Source organism: Carassius gibelio, chromosome A4 (genome assembly GCF_023724105.1).
Source record: "Carassius gibelio isolate Cgi1373 ecotype wild population from Czech Republic chromosome A4, carGib1.2-hapl.c, whole genome shotgun sequence".
Lineage (NCBI taxonomy): Eukaryota > Metazoa > Chordata > Actinopteri > Cypriniformes > Cyprinidae > Carassius > Carassius gibelio.
The window spans coordinates 33,117,543-33,137,946 of record NC_068374.1 but is presented as its reverse complement, the minus strand read 5'-3'; the positions used below and the strand labels follow the sequence as shown (position 1 = coordinate 33,137,946).

The following is a 20,404-nucleotide window of genomic DNA, read 5'->3' as shown; positions in this document are numbered from 1 at the left end:
TTTACAAACAATATTTCGCTGGTAAATAGGCCTACTGGATAATCTTCATGAGAAAACAGATCAACTGTTTGTTGTGGAAAAACTGTTCTAGAGTAGCTTTACATGCAGAGGATCATGGTGTGGCCTATGCAGGATCCACAATCGAAAAGATAAATATAGCTTAAATGAAGCATATTCAGAGAGCACATAAAAAGCAGTAAAAGTCAAAAAATGTAATAGAATTCTCAAAAAATCTCGAAGATCATCTACACATTACGCGATCATTGACTGCCGTCTGTTCAACCGATATCACTGAAAGATCGTGACAGAGAATGTGTTCTGGTAGCAGAATGCAGACAGATGAACCGTGAACCCGCACAGACCCCTTAAAGGCGTTTGACAGCGTGACGCGACGCGCTTCCCTTTAAGAGCCAGTAATGCGTCACCTGACCAGGTCCACCGACCACCGATGAGGCACCGTAACCCGCATTACCAGAAAAACAAGCAGATAAAACATCCAAGATCTAAACAATATAGCACTGAAACGTGAAAATATACTTGTCTACAAAGTAAACCCCCTTCCTTGAAAAGGCTTGAACGAGACACGTCATCATCACCATCATCATTCGACCGGACGGGAAGGACACACCGGCTGCGACCGAATATTACCGAGGCTCCGGGATCCCGAGCAGGTTTATAGTAAAGCGTTAATCAACGGAGCGTTTTTGCAACTCGTTTTTATGCGTTTATTTATTAACTTCATCATAAAAAGAACCAATTGTTTCTCGGTTAGATGGGGATTTTCATACATATGATAATCAAATGTGACGATTTAACGTATTAATTTGATAATTTATTTCCCACGAGAGACAGAAAATAGCTCGTCATAGGGCGTTACGTAATAGAGGCATTATCCAGGGTGCTGAAAACCAACCCATGCTAGACGCCAACGAGGGATATATTTTTTTAAAGCATTCAATCGAACGTATATATTTTGTGCTTTTATACACGCAATTTCAGCCGCTAGAAAGCTAGAGAGCCACTTTGGATTCCGTTTCTCTTTTTTGTCGGCGAATATCATATGCATTCCGTCTGTCCTTCCCCCTGAAGTTGATTCTCGAGGTGGTTGTCGACTCTACCGGGAGAAAATGTCGGGACAGACTCTGACGGATCGCATCGCCGCGGCGCAGTACCAGCTCACCGGATCCGAGGTGGCTCGTGTCGTGTGCAAAGCCACGACGCACGAGGTGATGGCGCCCAAAAAGAAGCACCTGGATTGTAAGTGAGACATTTTAGACCGATCCTCATTCCTAAGAGCTGGCGCTGTCCAGTTCAGCACCACAGTCCATTGCCTTCAATAATGAAACTGTGTTTACCGTGCACTTAGCACAGGCCTCTTGCATTATGCATGCTTTGCACTAAGGGAGTATTTATATATATATATATATATATATATATATATATATATATATATATATATATATATATATATTTTTTTTTTTTTTTTTTTTTTTTTTTTTTTTTTTTTTTTTTGCTACCAGATGCAATACTGTAAATGGAAAACCTGCCATTTTAGGTAGTATTTGATATAAGCAGCTTGTTTGAAGCTGACTGAAGGCAAATTGACAGCATACCCTGAAGTGTCTTTATGTGGGTGGCTTGTCTCAAACTGAGATGACAGAAGGAAATCAACTGCATTTAGACAGGACAGAAAGGCAATGAAGCATCTTCATGTCAGCCCCGAGCTCTGTGTCCTGCAGGAAAAGGCCTTCTGAATTATAAATCGATCAGCCAAAGCATGCATGTATTATTTACAAAGCCAAAGGTAAGGACACTGGTATGCAAGCTGAGGAATCAAAAGCCACGTGTTTGTGAATATCAGCAATCCATTCATCAGGGAATCATACATGATGCCTAAGATGTTTCCTATATTTTCACAGCAGACTTCAAGCTCTTCTGAAATCCATAGATTCATAAATTTGCTTTGTCTCACCACAGTTTAGCACCTGTGAAAATTGCACAGAAATTCATTTTACTTAAACAGAGTCAGGTGTTTATTATAAGAAATGTGTTTGATGAGTTCCAGGCATTTGTCTGTTGAATTGGAAGGCATGAGGGGTATTGGTGAGGTTGTCATAGAAACTGAAGTAGATTATTGGGGAAGGGGGAGGAGTGAGTGACATCATGATGACATGCTATCAGTTTCCACAAAAGGGTCTTCATTCTAAGACAGACAGGCTGCATTTGCTTTGAATAAAAAGACTGAAGTTACAGGAATAGTTTACCCAAAAATGAAAATCTCCTGAAAATGTACTCACACAAGATATAGATGGGTTTGTTTCTTCTTTAGAACAGATTTGGTGAAATTTAGTATTGTAGGCTATCACTTGCTCACCATTGGATCCTATGAAAGTCCAAACAGTTGATAAAAACATCACATTAATAATCCACAAGTAATCCACACCATTCCAGTCCATCAATTAACATCTTGTGAAGTGAAAAGCTGCATGTTTGTAAGAAAGTCAGTTTTCCATAATATTGCTTTCTTCGGAATATGTTCAGATGAAGGAACAAATTAATCTATATCTTGGATATAGCTGCATAGGAGTTTATTTATATGAGTACAATAATGCCTTGTTAGATACATTTTGTATATTATATTTGACAGGATTGATATTAATGATGTTGCATCATATACAGTAGAAATGAGACCCAAGAAGCCATGTAGTCATGTGCTACACTAATGTGGCCTAGCAGATGATTGTGCACGTGTGTGTATGTGTGTGTGTGTGTGTGTGTGTGTGTGTGTGTGTATGTGTGTTTGCAATGTGTCTGTATTTACGCTGCCTGTAATGCGCTCACACGAAGCACGGCGTCTTGAGCAATTCCATAATCCCAATGAGCTGCACCTGCTCACATATTCACAACCTACATATGTGCATGGACAGCTGTTACATATTCTTCAAAATATTATGATGTCACATAGCTACATATTGCACTAGTGTTAATACACTGTATCTCAGTGTGTGTTTTAATCTGAACTATTCTTGGCTTCTTATCTCCACTGCTGGGTGTTCTCTAGCCACTGACCAACATTTTGGCACTCTGAGCACAATATTATATGTTATATTTAAGACAAACTCTCTTGAGAAGCCAGTCAAGAAGATTTCAAGGTCAACCTGCACTCCAAATCAAACCAAAGAAAAAAATATTCATATTTTGCTTATAGAACCCTTTTTTACAACTATTTATGCACCATTTTTGTGCATTACTTTCAGTTAAACACATTTCCCACCACATTTCCAAATGCAAATAATAATGATGTACTATTTAAATGGGAAATACCTTTAATTCATGCTGATTTCAGTTTTAAAAATTCCACTTGAGAATAATAGGAATTAAGTACTTAGGGTACTTAGGCTTAGTAGTATTTAGGCACAGTACAATCTCAATGGTCCTAAAACAGGCTTAATTTCTTTATGCTAAAATGTTATTTTATTTTTAAGAATAAAATGTAGCTAGAAACATGTTTTCATGTGTTTACCCATTTTTCGGTTCTGTTTCTTTGGTCCCATTTGACCAGAAACTGGTATTGTGTAAGAATTGAATTTTACAGTTGTATTTTGTTTGTAGTTGATTTGAAAGGACTTTTTTTAGATTTAGTGTCATAACCTTCACACTCCATATACAGTATGTTTTTAAACATTAGATTTCCACTGAATATGGCAAACCCGTTTTCATGACACACATTTGATTTCCTTTGATTTTGTTCCAAAAGCAAATACTGAATGACCTCAATCTCTCTGACTAAAACGTTTATGTCATTTTTTTCCTCATGCACTCCACTGCATGCAGTACGTTGCAACAGTCATATTGTTGATTATCTCTGTGGGACTGTTTCTGGCTTCCTTAATGCAATTGTGGATATCAATTTTCCCCTTCAGAATCTGTCTGGTGGTTTAATAATCATAAAGCTCTCAAAATTCTCATTCACATTGTAGTACATAGTGGTAAATGTGTGTTTTGTGTGTGTGTGTGTGTGTGTGTGCAGATCTGATCTCAGCCACCAACGAGACAAACGTGAACATCCCTCAGATGGCGGACACACTATTTGAAAGATCCGCTAATGCCAGCTGGGTTGTCGTGTTCAAAGCTCTAACCACGACCCACCACATCTGCATCTACGGCAATGAAGTGAGGCACTTCATTACTGTTTAATCTTCTCCTTTTAGTCAAACTTCACAGGTACTGAATACTAAAATACTGTGTCCCTTTATAAATCCCTGCAGAGATTCATCCAGTATTTGGCCTCAAGGACTTCCCTGTTCAATCTCAGCAACTTTATTGACAAAACAGGCTCCCATGGTGAGTTAGTACATTTGTGTGTGAGCATAAACTTCATTTCAGTTTGATTTAAAACAGTTCACCCAAAAATGAAAACTCACCCTCAGGCCAACCATGAGCTATTCCTTTAACATATTTAGGCAGTCGATACAGTAAATGGCTTTAAATTTAATCTCTGTATGTTTATTCCTGTTTTTCCTTTTCTGTCTCCAAGGCTATGACATGTCTACATTCATCAGACGATATGCACGGTACTTGAACGAGAAGGCATATGCTTACCGTGCGATGGCCTTCGACTTCACTCGAGTTAAGAAGGGGTATGTCGATGCATTTTCTGGGAATAGATGGACACATTGGCAACATTTAGACAGTAGTTACTCCAAATCATTAAATATAATGTCAGAGCTGTTAAACTTACAATACTCAAAGAGAATGTCATCTCTAAGTTAGAGAGAATGAAAGGATGGTTTCTCAGGATTCACAAACTATAAGCAGTCAGTCTCATGTAGTGTGTGCGTCTGTGTGTGTGTGTGTGTGTGTGCGCGCTCTCAGAGCTGATGGTGTGATGAGGACTATGGCTCCTGACAAGCTTTTGAAGGCCATGCCTGCCCTTCAAACTCAAGTGGACACACTGCTGGAGTTTGACGTGAGTAGCTTCTCCCACAACATCTGGAACCTTCTGTGAAAATGGCCCTTTAACTGAGATTGAGCTTCATGATTATGGTTTCACCAGTGATTTTGTTCGTTCAGCGGTTTGTTGACTTGATTGTATTTATTTCAATGTGCTTTATTATTATTTGGCCAGGAACAGAAGGTCAAACCCTATTTTATCATACATATTCATGTTTTAAATACTCTATCTGTCTTGTTCTCTGTCCTACTCAGGTTCATCCTAAAGATTTGAACAATGGCATCATAAATGCAGCTTTCCTGCTTCTCTTTAAGGATCTGATTAAGCTCTTCGCCTCCTACAATGACGGCATCATCAATTTATTAGGTATTTGTGATAATAATTGTATGATCTCAGTCTCTGTACATCATTATTTCATTCAATAAACGTTTACTTTGAAACGAATGGTTCTGCTTTTAATTACACAGAGAAATATTTCAAAATGAAGAAGTCTGAGTGCAAGGATTCTCTGGAAATTTATAAGAAATTTCTGACCCGGGTGACCAAAATCGCAGAGTTCATGAAAATCGCTGAGGTACGGCCGGAAGCAGACAGTTTTTCAAGTCAAATATTTGTATAGAATATAAATTCACCACATTATTACTGTGTTTCTGTTGCAGCAAGTAGGTGTGGATAAGAATGACATTCCCGACATCTCTTATGTAAGTCAGCCATGGCACATCTGTGCTTTCATATGTGCCATTTGTTGGTGTGTCACTAGCTCTTATTTAATATTGGAATAGGGACAAGTATTGATTTCTTGATGTCAATGGATTTTCAAACTTTATAGCATGGGAATAGCCTATACCAATGTTTTAAAATAATTAAGTAAAGCTGTTGTGAGTGTCAAAGAGCCTGCATCCATCCTAACCGAGAGTCGTTATTAAAACACCTTCCCGTGGGGATTCCCAGTGTTTGCACCCCGGCGTAGTTGCAGACCTGCCATATTCAGAAAATGAAGACTGTACCTTTAAAGACTGCTGTGACGAAGAGCCGGTAACCATGACGACTGATACGGGCTGCAGAATGCATCTCAGTGCATTGCTTTTACCTGCTTCCTTACTGGGGTAGTCACAAAACACTAGTTTTTAACATGTGCTGTTACTCATTTCTGTACTGACACTGGTGGATGAGGACACAAAAACTTGAAATGAATTAAGCTGCATAATGACAATATTGTTGCTTTTGAAGTTGTTTCATAAATGATGAACTTTGCAGCATTCACACTGTTACTGAGCGGAACTGAATCAACACGGAACAGAATGAAGTTTAATAAAATGACACTACAGCTGAAATCAAAGAATTTGAAACAATCTTCATTGTATAAAGTGATGCTATGCAAGTGACTTTTTTGACTTAGCCTTTTGTTTAGAAGCTGAGAAAAGCAACGCACTGAAGTCCAGTTCTGTCCCACAGTTTGTGCTTTATTTGAGCTGATTTTGCGGTGCTGTGAGGAGTGCTTTGGGTGAAGACTTTCCCTGGGTTTTGATTTGGTCTTTCATTGTTTGAATTTGCTGTGGAGATACTGAAATTAAATATGCTCTGATGATTTTGCTACTGTCTTCACACTGCTTTCATTTTCTCTTGATTTGTGTGTGTGTTTTATTCTGCTGGTTTTAGGCTCCCACCAGTATTCTGGAATCTCTGGAGGCACATATGAACAGTCTAGAGGGAAAGAAAGGGTACAGGATCCCTGAAATCATTCTAAATCACTTCAAATTTCAGAGGGGAAATGCCTCTGTTCTTGTAAATCAAATGTTGCATGCTAGATGTGAGAGAGAAATAACCATAGCTTGTCTCTGTAGTTATTATACTGTCAATCCCTTTAAATAAGATATATAAAGCCTATAAATATCAATCCTAATTTATGTTCTTTTCCTCCTCCTGCAATGGTTTGTTCAGGGAAGGGTGAGTATGTTTTAAGTAATCTCAGACATTTTCATCAGCCATATTGTTAGTATATAAAATAATTTGTTCACTTCTAACACATTGTCTCTGCTTGTGTCCTTCAGGTCACCCACAAAGGTAAACAGGCAGATTTATGGGTTATGTCTTTTTTTTAGATTCTACAAACATATGCTCAATCTATTGCTCTCTGTTATGTTTTAGGGATCACCCACCAATAATGTGTCTCCAACCTCCACTCCTGCCAAATCAGGCGCTGCTGTCCCCACTTTGGAGCCACCACGCACTGAGGCCGCACCTGTCACCGAAACTGCCACTGAGTGAGTGAGCCAAATAACCACACTTGACTTCCTGTCTGATGGAATGCTAATCAGAACAATAGATAATATCTGACCGAACACCTTTTGTATGTTTATAAAAGTGTTTGTCTGTCACAATGTAGTTCTCTGCTGGATTTGGACCCGTTGTCTTCCTCTGGTCCTTCTGAAGGAGGAGCATCAGCTGCTCCCACATGTTGGGGAGGTACAATCCACACACATAAACACTTTGCAGCTCAAACCAGCAATGTTATTGTAAATAAAAGACAGAACTATTGTAAAAATAAAAAGAATACATTTTGTTAACTGAAATAAATATTATATATATTATATATATTTATATATATATATATATATATATATATATAAATATTATTAATAAAATATATATACAGTATATAGTAGTCTCATATATATATATATATATATATATATATATATATATATATATATATAGTCAATAGACAACTTAAACTAAATAGAAAATAATAATATTGCTTAACGTAAAATGAAATAAACCAAAATGTAAATTAAAATATATAAAACATATTTAGAAATAGTTTAGCAAACAAACACTAATTTGACATCATCAGTGACATCAGCTACAGCTACATAGAAGAGTTTGCATGACATTTGATTAAAGGTTATAATGAATTTGCAATACAGTGTGCACCAGTAAATCATTAAAGTAACTTTAACTTAAAGTAAACTATTTATTTTCATATTGATCCACTACAAAACCAAACTTGCCACACAAACCAAAAATAATGTGAAAAACTGACCTGGGTAGAAGGACTTTAGCTCACAAACTTCCAAAATTAAAGTATGCTTTTCATTCCTCTTTGCAAATCCTTAATGAATGTCTTTTTTCTGTCTGGCTGTCATGGGCTGCAATTACATCAGATCTGCTGGGCTCAGGTAAACGTTATTGGCCTATGATTTTATGTTTAATAAGTGTTTTCATGCAATTTGATGTGTTAAATGTCTCATTCGCTTTATTAAACATTTTTTGTAGTTCATCTATTGAACTGAAATTAGAGTATGACAGTCCTAAGTATGACAGAGCTAGTCTCCTAAAGCCCATTTAACATCTCTGTGTCACTCCCTCAGTCTTTGCTCAGTAGAACATCTCTTTCTTTTTCTCTCTCTTTTGCTCTTACCATCTTCTTTGGTTACTTTCCTGGTCATTTGTTTATGTTGTGTTAATATTGGTCTGTTGGGGGCGTGGCTATGCAGAAATAGGCTCCCTTACTACAGAGACTATCCTTCCTGACCCAACCCATGCTGTAGACTCCACCTCCTCAGCCACGCCCACCACCACAGCTGCTGAGGCAGCTGTTTCTTTGACTCCTCCTCTTTCCGCTGCCGGTGCTTCCTCCGGCTCAGCGGATCTCCTCGTAGGTCAATAGTGAGGTTTCTTCCTTTAAGAAGACTTTTCTGAGGGAAAAGGCTGTGCCACATTCTGAAACAAAGAAAGAAAATAAAAGATTAGATAGAAATCACAGTTTGTGCTTCATTTGTAAAGTCTGTGGTCACCAGTGCATCACCATTTGTGTCTGCGGTAGAGATCTAGAGCTTCTTATTTCTTTAAAGTTTTTAAATATTCCATGCTACTTTCCACTTTTGCAGTTTTCATTTGACATGCAATTGCCATCAATGCATCACAAGATGTATGCGTATTAAAATGAAATAAATGAATTGTAATCATTTGATTATTCTAATGTATACAGTAAGATTAATCAGGTTTTAATTTACAGTTCAGTTTCAGTTTAGTGCTTTATTAATCCCCATGGGGAAATTAATTCAGACTGTCACAGTGCTTCAAATGTATGGATAAATACTCATAATACATAAAATATATAAAGTAGAGAGGGGAATAAAAACAACTCATTTTTGGTTTCCGTCAGCATGGGACATCAGTTAAAGTTAATAAACAGATATTTTGTGAACATTTTAGGTGGATAATGCAGATTTCTAGAATCTTCGCAATTTAATAATTATTTAATTCAAATTTAAACTGGTAAGATCAAGTCTTATTCTGTATTCTTATGGTTGAATATCCTGGAAATATGTCACATTATGAAAGTAAAATCAACATTTGTCATATATATACAGTGGGTATAGAAAATAATACCCCCCTCCCCCTTTTAAATTAATTTTGTTGCTTTTCATCTTAAAACGAAGATGGACATTTTTTTTTTTTTTTTAGCTGTATTTACTCAGAGAAACTTATTAATTAAAAGTGTGCAAGACTTGAGCTGTTTTCCAATCCAGGAGCTGCATCCACCTGTCCAAATATGTTCACCTTGGTCCTTTTGGGTACATAATTAAAAGTATAAACTACCTATAAAACCACATCTTGGTCAACATTTCAAACAATGTTTTTAACATTTGTTACATTAGATAATCAAGTAAGATGAAACTCAATACTTAAGTGTAGTTCTCGAAAAAATTCATTGTGTGCTGTGCATCCCCAGCACAGTACACAACGAATCTTGGGATAGTCTGAGCTGCGAAAGATCCATTTGTTATATCTTTCATGGACCCGGAAACGGAAGGATGCATTTCAAGGCCGGGTTTATAGGAGATTACTAAATGTGACAGTCTTTGTCACAGTGCTATGATGCATTCACTCTTGGAATGCAGCATTTGAAGGATGCAGCCCCTGAATTGGGATACAGCTATAGTTTATGTATTTTAACTGCAAAACCTCCTTTCATTTGAACTCTGCATGTCACTGAATCTGTCGTTTCTTTCTCCTTCTCTTTGCAATCTACTCTCTATTTCCTCTTCCTCCTTTTTTGTTGCTATTATACAACAACCCTTCGGCCCTCGTGTGCGCTTCTCCAGATATGTTTGCGGCCCCTGCGGCTGAAACAGCTGCTGCTGCTGAGGGTGGTGCATCAGCAACCACCCCCACTCCTGCTGCTGACAGCACTGCGCCAACCGGTGGGTGACAACAGTTCACGTGCATATGTGTGTGTATGAGAATGTCGGCACATATCGGGTGAAAGAGTGTGTGTTTGCTTTTGAGTGTGTCATTTACCGATTTGAAGAACCTCACAGATCCTCTCCTACAGTCTCCGCTCCTAATGAAGCCTCCTCTGGTCACTGTTGAGATTTCTGTATTGGCATCGGTGTTGCCATGGACACTGCTTTCTATGTTGCTAGGGCGATAGTCTTTGAACACTGGAGTTACTGGAGTTCTGTTCTCCACGGAGCACAAGCAGATGTTGAGCGCAAAACTCATCATATCTAATAAAACCGTCTCCAACTTCCACTTTCTTTCTCATTCTTCCTTCTCTGAAGTTTCATCCTCAGGGTGATTTTTTTCTGGAAGATGTTTTTAAATGTTGATCCTCTCCTCCCAGTAGATCCCTTCACTCCAGCGGCTGGTACAGCTGATCAGTCCCTTCAGCTGGACCTGTTCTCCATGCAGCCAGTAGATGACAGTAACTCTCTCTTTAGCTCAGTGGCATCCACTTCTGTCCAGGCGTCTGTCTCCACCACCAGCAGCACTGTAGACCCCACTGCTTCCTCAGCCCCGACGATAGACCTGTTTGCTGGTAAACTCCCTTAGGCCAGAGATTAAGCAAAACACATTTTTTTTCAGCGACTGCTTTTAAAGGGAAAGGTTACTCATGAGTAACATCATGACACACTCCCCATGTTCCAAATTTGCATGACTTTCCTTTTTATGGAATGTAAAAGAAGATATTGGAAGAAGATGTAGATGTTTTGGGTATCCACAATTTTGGTTCCCATTGAATTCCATAGTATGCACAAAAATTGAAATCAATGGGAACAGGTTTGGTTACCTCCATTCTTCAGAATGTCTTCTTTTGTGTTCGGCAGGAGTCAGAAATCCATACAGCATACAGGTTTGGAACGACATGAAGTTGAGTAAATGATGACAGACTTTTCATTTTGGGTCGACTATCCCCTTAAACCAGTTTGAATACAAATTTAATTTTTTAAGGAAGATATTTGTGCAAGACAGAGCATAAATTAATACATTAGCCATTGTATTGGAACTTTAAAGTGGAAGTGAAGCAGTCAGTCAAGTCTACATTATGTAGTATAGTGATTTGCATGTTAATAAAAGATATATATAATAAACAAATTTTGTAAGAAAAAAGGATGTTTTGTTATAGATTTTGGAGCAAGGGTGCCAACATCTTGCAATACCAGTGTGTGACATCCCGAGGTTGGTTTGCTATGTTGACCAGTGAACTAATACAAACATTTTTATTTTTTTTAAACACACAAATGTTTTTGGTTTTCACCCTAATTTGTAGGAATGCTCAACATCAAACTGTCTTCATCACTAAGGTTTGATCGTGGTATCCACAACATTGTGCAGAACAACAGAACAGTAGTGGTATTAAACATATTTCAGGTTCACCAGTGTATTCACCTGCTGTTAACAGGACACCATATCTAATCCCCTATCTGAACGATCGAGCTAATGCTTCCTCAAGAAAGTTTATAATTCTCACATTTGAAGTCTTGTCAGTTTAAACATTAAAGTGTTTTAAGCCATTTAAGTGCAAGACAGCGCGAAAGAGATTTCAATGCAGTACTGTTTTAGATTATGTGTGCACAAATGCTCATAAAAAGCCCCAGCTCGGAAAGCATGCGAGTAGCAAATTGAGTTCTTTCGCCTCTTCATAAGCAAATGCACACAAATTATGTCGGACTGACTGTCCTGACGAGTATCCAAGTAAACACGTGTTGTTTCTGACCCGCTCTTCACCCCAAACATGCGGGTTCATGACTTCTCTCACTTATTAGGCACTCAACAGTCCTTTAAAGTTCGTCAAGCAAAGCAACTCTGTGATGATGTCACAAGCTGTGGTTTCTTTAAAATGATTATATTAATGCTTTTTTTAATTTTTTATAAATCATTTTATGAAATAATGTAAACTTGACTGAATGATTCTCAATACTGTATCTAAAAAAATAGGTGTAGTTTATTTACATATTTTGTTTTGTTTTTTATGTTGATTGGTTTGATTGGGTTTCTGTTATGTATTAATATGTTTGTGTTTGTCATTGTTATTTTATGTTTATGTTATTTTAATGTCTTGTTTTTAGATTTTTTTGATCCCATGCCAGATTCATCTGTTCCCAAAATAGACCCAAACCCCAGTCTAGACCAGTTTTCAGCAGGTACGCGCTACAGTAAATCCATTAACTCATCCCCTGCCTCACTTGTACTTTGTTTTTTTTCCTTATTCTGTCCTTGACTGCTCAAGGTGAGCCAAATATGCTTCTCTCCCGGGGCAGCCGAAGGAACTGAGCATCCGACAAACTGATTTCTCTCAGTCCCTTAGACCTTCATTCACTTCTTAATCATTCCTAATTGCTCCAGCTATGTTTCTTTTGAAACATCTCCAAGACCCATTAGTTACATTATCCTCACTTAGAAACCTTTCTATTTTCGCTTCTACCCTTGGACTTTATCTCATGAACCTGTCTTCATCTATGACTTAAACAGGTTCTGGTTCTGACCTAAAACTAATGCATTTATGGGTCCCGATTAACATAGTTGCATAACGTTACTCTTCAAATAATGGATGTTAAGCAAGCAGGACTTTAGGGTGTCAACTAAACCCGTTCCTGTGCTTCAGATGTGTTTCGTCCTCCTGCTGCTTCTCTGTCGGCCCCTGTGATCTGGCCAGACAGCGGCGCAAATCTGGACCTGTTTGGTGGTTGGTATCTACCCAGTTTGCATGCTGGGGGTTTGATTTGCATGTCTTGCTCAGATGGTTGCTGTGGATTCTGTTAAAGCTGATGGTTGATGGACCAAGCAGTGGTTGTGAGAGATTTCCTGAGCTGATAGTAGTACAAAAGGCTCCAATGAGGTGTATGTGTGCGCTTTGGTGTGAGGTTGTTTCTTTGGCTTTTATATATGTGTGATAACACTCTCTCTCTGTCTCTTGCTCTTGGGTTGTTTCTCAGTTTAATGGCTTTGGCTCACTCTAACCTTTTTTACCCTCACGCTGCGTGGATGGATCAGAATCTGCGGGCGCTGGAGAGGCCAAACCAGCAGCAGCTGCAGGAGGAGATCTGATGTCAGGTACGTCACCCAAAGCCCTCGTGACGTCTTATCTTTGTCCTTTTCATTGCACTTTCAGAACAAAAGGTGCACATGGGCAGTACCCTAAGGTACATCTTTGTATCTTACTTACTTACCCCCGATTTGTAACCTTAAAGGTACATATTGAAAGGTTTGCTACCTTTTTTCTGAAAGTGTGCAGCCAAATTTTTGTCTGGTGTTCAAAACAGACATGGACACAAGCATCATAGTCTACATTTTCATCACTACCATGGAAAATGTAGCACATTTACGTACCCTTAAAAAAAAAAAAAACTAAAAATCACAAATGAGATCTCAGTAGTTTCTCATTGAAAGCTGTGAGATTAGATGGAGAACAAATGGAGACTTGTGCTTAAAGTCAGCAAGTAACAGAAATTCTGTTGTAGATCTTAGTATGAACAGTTTGGTCAAAAAACGTTTAGAACTTGTAATGTTTAATCAAAACGTCCAACCAAATTGGACAGTCTTTTTTCTGGTGATGTCCAATCATAAAGTCTGCTGTAGCTCCACTCCCTAAAAGATCACACTCATTTGCCCCACCCACAACTTAACATCCAATCAACAACCGATGAAAAGAAAGTCCCGCCCTACTTTTTTCAGATAATCCACTGCATCACGATGTACATCACATTTTGGAAGAACAGTTCTGTCACTACTTCCATTACAATGCAACATAATTTCCTTATTATGCTGTTTTTGTTCTCTTGCAGAGTTTCAGAAGAGATATCAATCTCTGCTCAGATTTGCCAAGATACTAAAGTCTCCAGTATATTTATGATATTCACATTTATTAGTACATGACTGAGAACTCAAATGAATCTTTTTATTATTTTTTTAAATTAACATTTCTACTGGGTACATGTTATTTTAACAAAGCAGAGACGTGTTTAATGTGATGTTTAGTGAAGTGTGCGTGTGCAGTTGTTGCATATTGAGTCTAGACATGTTACATCTCAGTTGTGTTGTGGTGATTTTGACATGTAAAGATGAGATCAGTTGTATTTCCATCTGTTTCTCTCATGCATGGGGTTTACGTTCATCTCTGCTCTACACGGACTCAGAAAGTCTTCTTCCCAATGCTTTGCTGCTTAATTCTGCTCTTTTCTCTCATTCACTCTCACTCTTTTGTGCTCATCTGATCTGTTTCTTCTGCTCGACAACACTCTTTTCTTGATTGTATTCTTCCATTTCTCCTTCCAATGTTTTAAATACCCTCTCTTTATCATTTTTTCTTCATTTTTCCTCTCTCTCTCCCTTCATCTGGCTCTTGGGTCATTGCTTGCTTCCTCCTGTGGTACTGGTGAGTTTTGGTGCTCCTACACCAGCTGCAATCCCACAGTGCATTGCTGCATTGCAGAATAGGGCTTCATGAATTCAACTGAAAGATTGCTAGACAAGCTTGAAAGGATTTGAAGATGGGTGGATGAATGAATGAATGTTTAAATGCTTTGCAAAAGATCTCTAGTGTGAGCTTCTGAGTGACAACATGAAGAAATTAATGGTAGAAAATAATGAATATTGTTAAATCAGTTCTCAATAAAAGTGAGGCTATTTTAGGCTTGTTTCACAAAGTATGCAAAGAATAAATATTTACGCTGCATTCCAATTCACCTACTACTTTGCCCTAAAAGTATTAATCTTTTTGTGAAGAAAAAGTACATACTTTAGATTATGTGAATAGTAATAGTAAGCTTTGGGACATACCTGTACTACTTCGTCATAATTACATCTTTAACAAACCAATATGTTGCTTAGTCACATGCATGCACATATTCACGTTTCGTTTATTTTAATTTTCTTCTGTATGCGAGAGAAATAAAGAGGCCCATTGATCGGCTAGTCGTGTCTTTTATCCCGAGAACTCTCCTCATGTGTTTGCATGATGCTTTTAAATGTTAATGACAAAACAAATGTTTTTGAAAGTTCACAATACTGTTGCAGATGAAATATAACACAGATAATATACGGATAACTATTTTTTCATCAGATTAGATATTGGTTATTTATCCAGTCTCTTTCTCTCCGTGTCCATCGGTCTCGCATATCTGCCATGTTTGGAAGTTTTTAAGCTTTCTTTTATTCATTTTTGTTGTTCTTCCGAATCCTCTTTCAACACGCAATGGGTTGTGGGCAATATTTAACGTTAGAGTGTGCGTGGATCTCTACTTTAAATTTCCACCGAAAATACTAAACCATCCAGGTACCTCACATTTCAGCATACTATGATTTGGGACATACTCATTCTAATACTATTTAGAAAAGATAGTACGTGAATTGGGATGCAGCATTAGCATTTTTTTTTTTTTTTGGTGTGTGTGTTTTTTGTTTTTTTCTAGTATGTGCTAATATTATCTTTAATATATCAAATTCGTTTGTTTTTTTATTTACATAGTTTATTTTTTAATATTTGGTCATTTTTTATGTGCTGTTCTGATCTTTTATTTAATATATATTTTCATGTTTTTATATTAAATGTTACTATTTAGGTTTAATTTTATTTCAGTTTTAGTTTTATTTCCAGTGCTTCAACTTAAATGCAAAGTTTAGTTGAAGTTTTTCATCTAATATTTTTTATTTTTATTTTTTTTTACAAATACATTTTAATAGTTAACGGTAAAATCATGTTATTTTCAGTATTTAGCTGCAGTTTGTGGCATCAATATTAAGGCAGTATAAAATGCTGTGTGAAACAAGTATTATACTTTGTTAAATAATGAGTGATGGTAAATGTTATGATGAATTGAATGTTTAATATGTCATGAGTTGATGCGAGTGTACTGTAGTTGATGATAGCACTCAGCTCCCTCTCTCCCTGCTCTCATTTTAAAGATTTTTCTTGTACTTGTTGCAATAGAGGTAGGGTGGCCATGTTCATACGGGACATGTCCTGGCCAGGATTTTAATATTGCCTAAAACATCCTGCGCACTGATCAAAAAAGACACCAAAGTAGGTGCGAGAGCAAATCGAAAGCATAATGAGCCGTGTGCTCTGCTCTCTGTAGCTCTCATGAATGTCACTCAACAATCGATCTGCAAAGTGCAAGCAGCCAAAACCTGAATATATTAGGCAATATTAAAATCCTGGATGGGACATGTCCTGAATGAACAGCGCATATGTCCACTCTACATTGAGAAGTACAATGTAAAAGGGTTGTGTAACTCCCATTTTGTTACTATTACTCAAAATCAAGCTCACAATGTTTTTCTTACTCTTTGCTTCCCCTTAAAGCTTTCGATGGATTGGGTGACATGCTAATGCCATCTATGACTCCACAAGCAGCAGGGGCCACCTCACCGGTCAAACCCATGGGAGGAGACCTGGACTCAGCTATGGCCAACATGGCCAGCAGTACGTTCCCATCCACTTTTAATATGGTGTACTTTAAAATCATACAGTCTAAAAATTAAATGTTACTTATGTGCATGTATGGTTTCACGAAGAACCTCTTTATAGTGGAAAAAGGTTCTTTTAGATTATTTAAAATGTTCTTCACACTAAGAAAAATAAAAGTTATTTGTTGTACCCTAAATGGTAAATCCTCATGGCAAAAGAAAAAATAACCTTTTGGAACCTTTAGTTTAAAGAGTACAGCAAAAATAGTTATTTTAAAGATTAAGGTTCCATTAAGAATATTTAATATCCATGGAATCTTTTAATTCCACAAAAGGTTTTTATAGTGGTTAAAGGTTCTTAGAAGTTCTTCACACTTGGAAAAAATATTATAAGTGTACGACTAATTCATCATTGTAAAAATCTAAAAATATATGTTTCTGTGTCTGTTGCCTGCAGATTTGACAGTGGGGAACCAGAAACCGTAAGCTACCGTAACTTCCTCCTCTACATTTCACTATATTATCTTGTCCTCTTAAAAATAAATATTTGTGTATTTGTCCCTCCTCTCTTTCTGTTTTTTAACTCTCAGGGGTGAAGCAGCTGGAGGGGCGAACTGGCAAGCGCAGGTACCCACCCCTAGCTGGGGCTTTGCCATGGTAAATGCTGTGGTGTTCTGTAGATGTGGAGCATGGCTTTGAGCAGCATGGCGTGGAGCCTTTCACAAGCTTGCTCTCCACCCCGCCTCTCTCTTGGCTCCTATCAGCTGAATGAAAAGGACTAAAGAGGCGGAGCTTTCTGATAAGGGTTGATGTATTGAAAAATCAACTGTACATTTCTCAACTTCTTATTATAAATTGCACTGGTGTTCTGAAAGTTAGATAATTGCTTATTTACAAAAGTATTTTTCAAACTTTGAATTCAAAATCTTAATCTTACATTCAATTGTATTTGTGTGCAATGTGAACAAAGCTAAAGATTAGCTTAATAACAAGACTTATGTCTTGATTAAGAGCTTCAAATATGTTTGGCTGGATAGCCGCTTTCTTTTTTTTTCTATTATACTATTAAACATACATACATGCATGAACATCCATCAACATTCAAACTCACACTTACATCAAACTGCTAAGCACCATCCATCCCAGTGTGTGCAGATTCCCTTCAGTGTGTCTGTGTGTCGTAAGTTCAGGTGTTGTCCTGTTCTGTGTAGTTTGGAGCTAACCTTTCCCCCCATCCCTCCCACCCACTTAGACTTCCCCTCTCAGGGTCTGTCCTGTCATGGGATCCCCATCACCGTTTGGCATGGTAAGAGTGTGTGTTTATGTGTGTGTGTGTGTGTGTGTGTGTGTGTGTGTGTGTGTGTGCAGGTGTATGTGTCTCTTACTGTGTCTCTCTGTGTCTCACAGCCTGGCGCAGGAGCTGCTCCCATGATGCCTGGCTCACCGATGATGGCCACACAGCAACCGATGATGAGGCCACAGTTTCCTGCAGGAGGAGCCCCTGGACAACCGGTATTTTAGACAAGCATGCAGTTCAATTTACTGATATAGTTATTTAGTGTGTAAATACACACATACTTAATTATCGCTCCCTGCATGTGTGTGTTTCCTCCTCAGATGTCTCCAGGAATGGCCCAGAGTCCCAGGAAGCCTCCCCCTTCTAAAGACCCTCTCGCTGACCTCAGTATGAAAGACTTCATGTAAAAGAACAGCTGGTGTAAGTTTCACTACAGCTAAAGCAGATACACCACAGTACACACAATGAGACACATCTGAAATAATGTTCTGCATCTGATGCTCATGCAATATTAAGATTGTAGTTGAAAATAGCCTGCTTTTAGAAACAAAACATTTACATGAGGCTGTATACTATATATATATATATATATATATATATATAAGATTCTTTGTTTTTCTTTTGTCATTTCTTTATAATTGTGCAATTTACTAGCAGTTTCTGATATTTTTCCCCCCAGTGTATAATACTAAAACCCATTTCTTTTTTCTCTATTGCAGTTGTCACACTTATTGTGCAGAGCTGATGAATCAAACATGTGTATTCTTTCTTCCATTCATCACAATGAGGACCTCAGTCCCTCCTTTTCTCTCTCTCTCTCTCTCTCTCTCTCTTTCCCTTCCCTGTCTGTTGTTGTAGCACAAACCGTGAACGTGAATAAGTACATGTGTGTATGTGTGTTTGTATTTCAATGTTCTCAATTACTTCAGATCTATATATATATATATAAAAAAAAGAAACATGAGGAGAATGGCAGATGCATTCTTGAATGTGCATCTGCATGTCTCTTAAGGATAGATGTGCATTCATTTTTCCCGGGCTCGCTTTCCGTGGGAAATCAAATCAAAAGTGTGACGTTTTCTGTGGAAAATGTTTTTTTGCTGTGGTGAATATAACTGGGCCGGTCTGTGTCATCATCAGTGGAGTATTAGTCATTTTTGGACCATGGAATAAGTTCTGTGGGAACAATATCAGCATATTATGAGTTAAGATAGTGTCTCACGCACATTGTTTTTATCAATGCCCTGATTTTATTCTTTTTTGTATCTATCGATTTTGAGTCACATGCAACATGTGACTATTTTATGAAAATACATATGCATTTTAAAGTATTTTAAAAGACAGATTGTTTTGAATATCCTTAGTCTTTATTTTGAGATAAAAAAAAAGGTTGAATATATTTTAGTTATGTCAGAAGTTTACTTTGCACACTATATGGCTAGTTAGTAATTCCATTTGTACAAATGTCTGTGTACATCACAAGGCACTGAGCTGATGTTAGTATGTACAATATAATATCGCAGCATGTAATTCCTCTGTTGAGCAATGGGGATGCCATTGAGCCAGATCAGATTCTATCAGCAGCAAATTCACCAACATCTTAATCATCAAATCAGTCTTAAAAGAATAGTTCAACCTAAAATGTAAATTTGCTTTAAATGTACTCACCCTCATCCAAGATGTAGATTAGTTTTTTTTCCTTCTTTAGAACAAAAATGTAGCATTACATCACTTGTTCACCAATGGATCCACTGCATTGAATGGGTGCCGTCAGAATGAGAGTCCAAACAGTTGTTGAAAACATCACAATATTCAACAAATAATCTGCACTGATCCAGTCCATCAGTTAGCATGAAAGAAAAAAACATGTTTGTTAGGAACAAATCCATCAAGACAGTTTTAACTTTAAAATGTTGCTTTGTATGTTAATATAAAATTGCTGTCTCCAGTGAAAGCCTTGTTTGAACTCTCATTCTGACGGCACCCATTCACTGCAAAGGATCCATTGGTTAGTAAATGATGTAATGTTGAATTTCACTAAATCTGTCCTGATGAAGAAACAAACTCGTGGACATATTGGATGTCCTGAGGGTGAGTGAGCAAATGTAATTTTTTTCAATGAGCTGTTTATTTAAGATAGGACTAAATATACCTGGCTGTCTAGTGTTTTGTTGTATTGCAAGTGAGTGTATTATTAATACTATTGGCTACAAGTATCAAGGATTTCAAAGGGATGAACGGCAGTTTAATGGGACAGTATTTCATTTTATTGATGGCTGTTTTTTATTTCAACTGAACATTTTGTTGATATATTTTATTTTTGGATGGAATAACACCCTATGCCCCTCCCACTTTTGTGCATGTTAGTCCTGTTGAAATGCAATAAATAGTGATCTGGAGAGAAACATAATTTAGTCATTATTGAGTAAATGTTTGACAATGAAGATCATATAAAT

At 37.5% G+C, this 20,404-nt stretch overlaps 2 protein-coding genes across 2 annotated transcripts; both read left to right on the top strand.

The window, feature by feature from the left end:
* The first annotated feature begins 421 nt into the window (after positions 1 to 421).
* Positions 422 to 20,358, top strand: LOC127978145 (clathrin coat assembly protein AP180-like). The gene is made up of 24 exons (XM_052583181.1): positions 422 to 1,257; positions 4,031 to 4,173; positions 4,269 to 4,344; positions 4,538 to 4,640; positions 4,876 to 4,969; positions 5,209 to 5,320; positions 5,422 to 5,528; positions 5,614 to 5,655; positions 6,614 to 6,675; positions 6,896 to 6,901; positions 7,006 to 7,018; positions 7,103 to 7,218; positions 7,341 to 7,420; positions 8,119 to 8,133; positions 8,452 to 8,616; positions 10,066 to 10,164; positions 13,238 to 13,297; positions 16,548 to 16,667; positions 17,109 to 17,133; positions 17,242 to 17,278; positions 17,904 to 17,957; positions 18,059 to 18,163; positions 18,269 to 18,368; positions 18,668 to 20,358. Exons 1-23 carry the CDS (start codon positions 1,128 to 1,130, stop codon positions 18,353 to 18,355), a joined length of 1,851 nt encoding a protein of 616 aa, XP_052439141.1. The 5' UTR covers positions 422 to 1,127; the 3' UTR covers positions 18,356 to 18,368; positions 18,668 to 20,358.
* LOC127978097 (clathrin coat assembly protein AP180) lies at positions 10,174 to 13,213 on the top strand. Its single transcript, XM_052583177.1, has 3 exons — positions 10,174 to 10,781; positions 12,313 to 12,387; positions 12,849 to 13,213. The coding sequence occupies exons 1-3, from the start codon at positions 10,556 to 10,558 to the stop codon at positions 13,004 to 13,006; spliced, it is 459 nt and encodes a 152-aa protein (XP_052439137.1). The 5' UTR covers positions 10,174 to 10,555; the 3' UTR covers positions 13,007 to 13,213.
* Positions 20,359 to 20,404: the final 46 nt, after the last annotated feature.

Excerpts from the sequence above, each read along its gene's own strand:
- LOC127978145 (XM_052583181.1), top strand. The coding sequence starts at position 1,128 with ATGTCGGGACAGACTCTGACGGATCGCATCGCCGCGGCGCAGTACCAG. Across the intron at positions 4,641-4,875 it reads TTCACTCGAGTTAAGAAGGG|AGCTGATGGTGTGATGAGGA; the intron begins GTATGTCGATGC and ends GCGCGCTCTCAG. Across the intron at positions 10,165-13,237 it reads TGACAGCACTGCGCCAACCG|AATCTGCGGGCGCTGGAGAG; the intron begins GTGGGTGACAAC and ends TGGATGGATCAG.
- LOC127978097 (XM_052583177.1), top strand. The coding sequence starts at position 10,556 with ATGTTTTTAAATGTTGATCCTCTCCTCCCAGTAGATCCCTTCACTCCA. Across the intron at positions 10,782-12,312 it reads GACGATAGACCTGTTTGCTG|ATTTTTTTGATCCCATGCCA; the intron begins GTAAACTCCCTT and ends TCTTGTTTTTAG. Across the intron at positions 12,388-12,848 it reads TCTAGACCAGTTTTCAGCAG|ATGTGTTTCGTCCTCCTGCT; the intron begins GTACGCGCTACA and ends CCTGTGCTTCAG.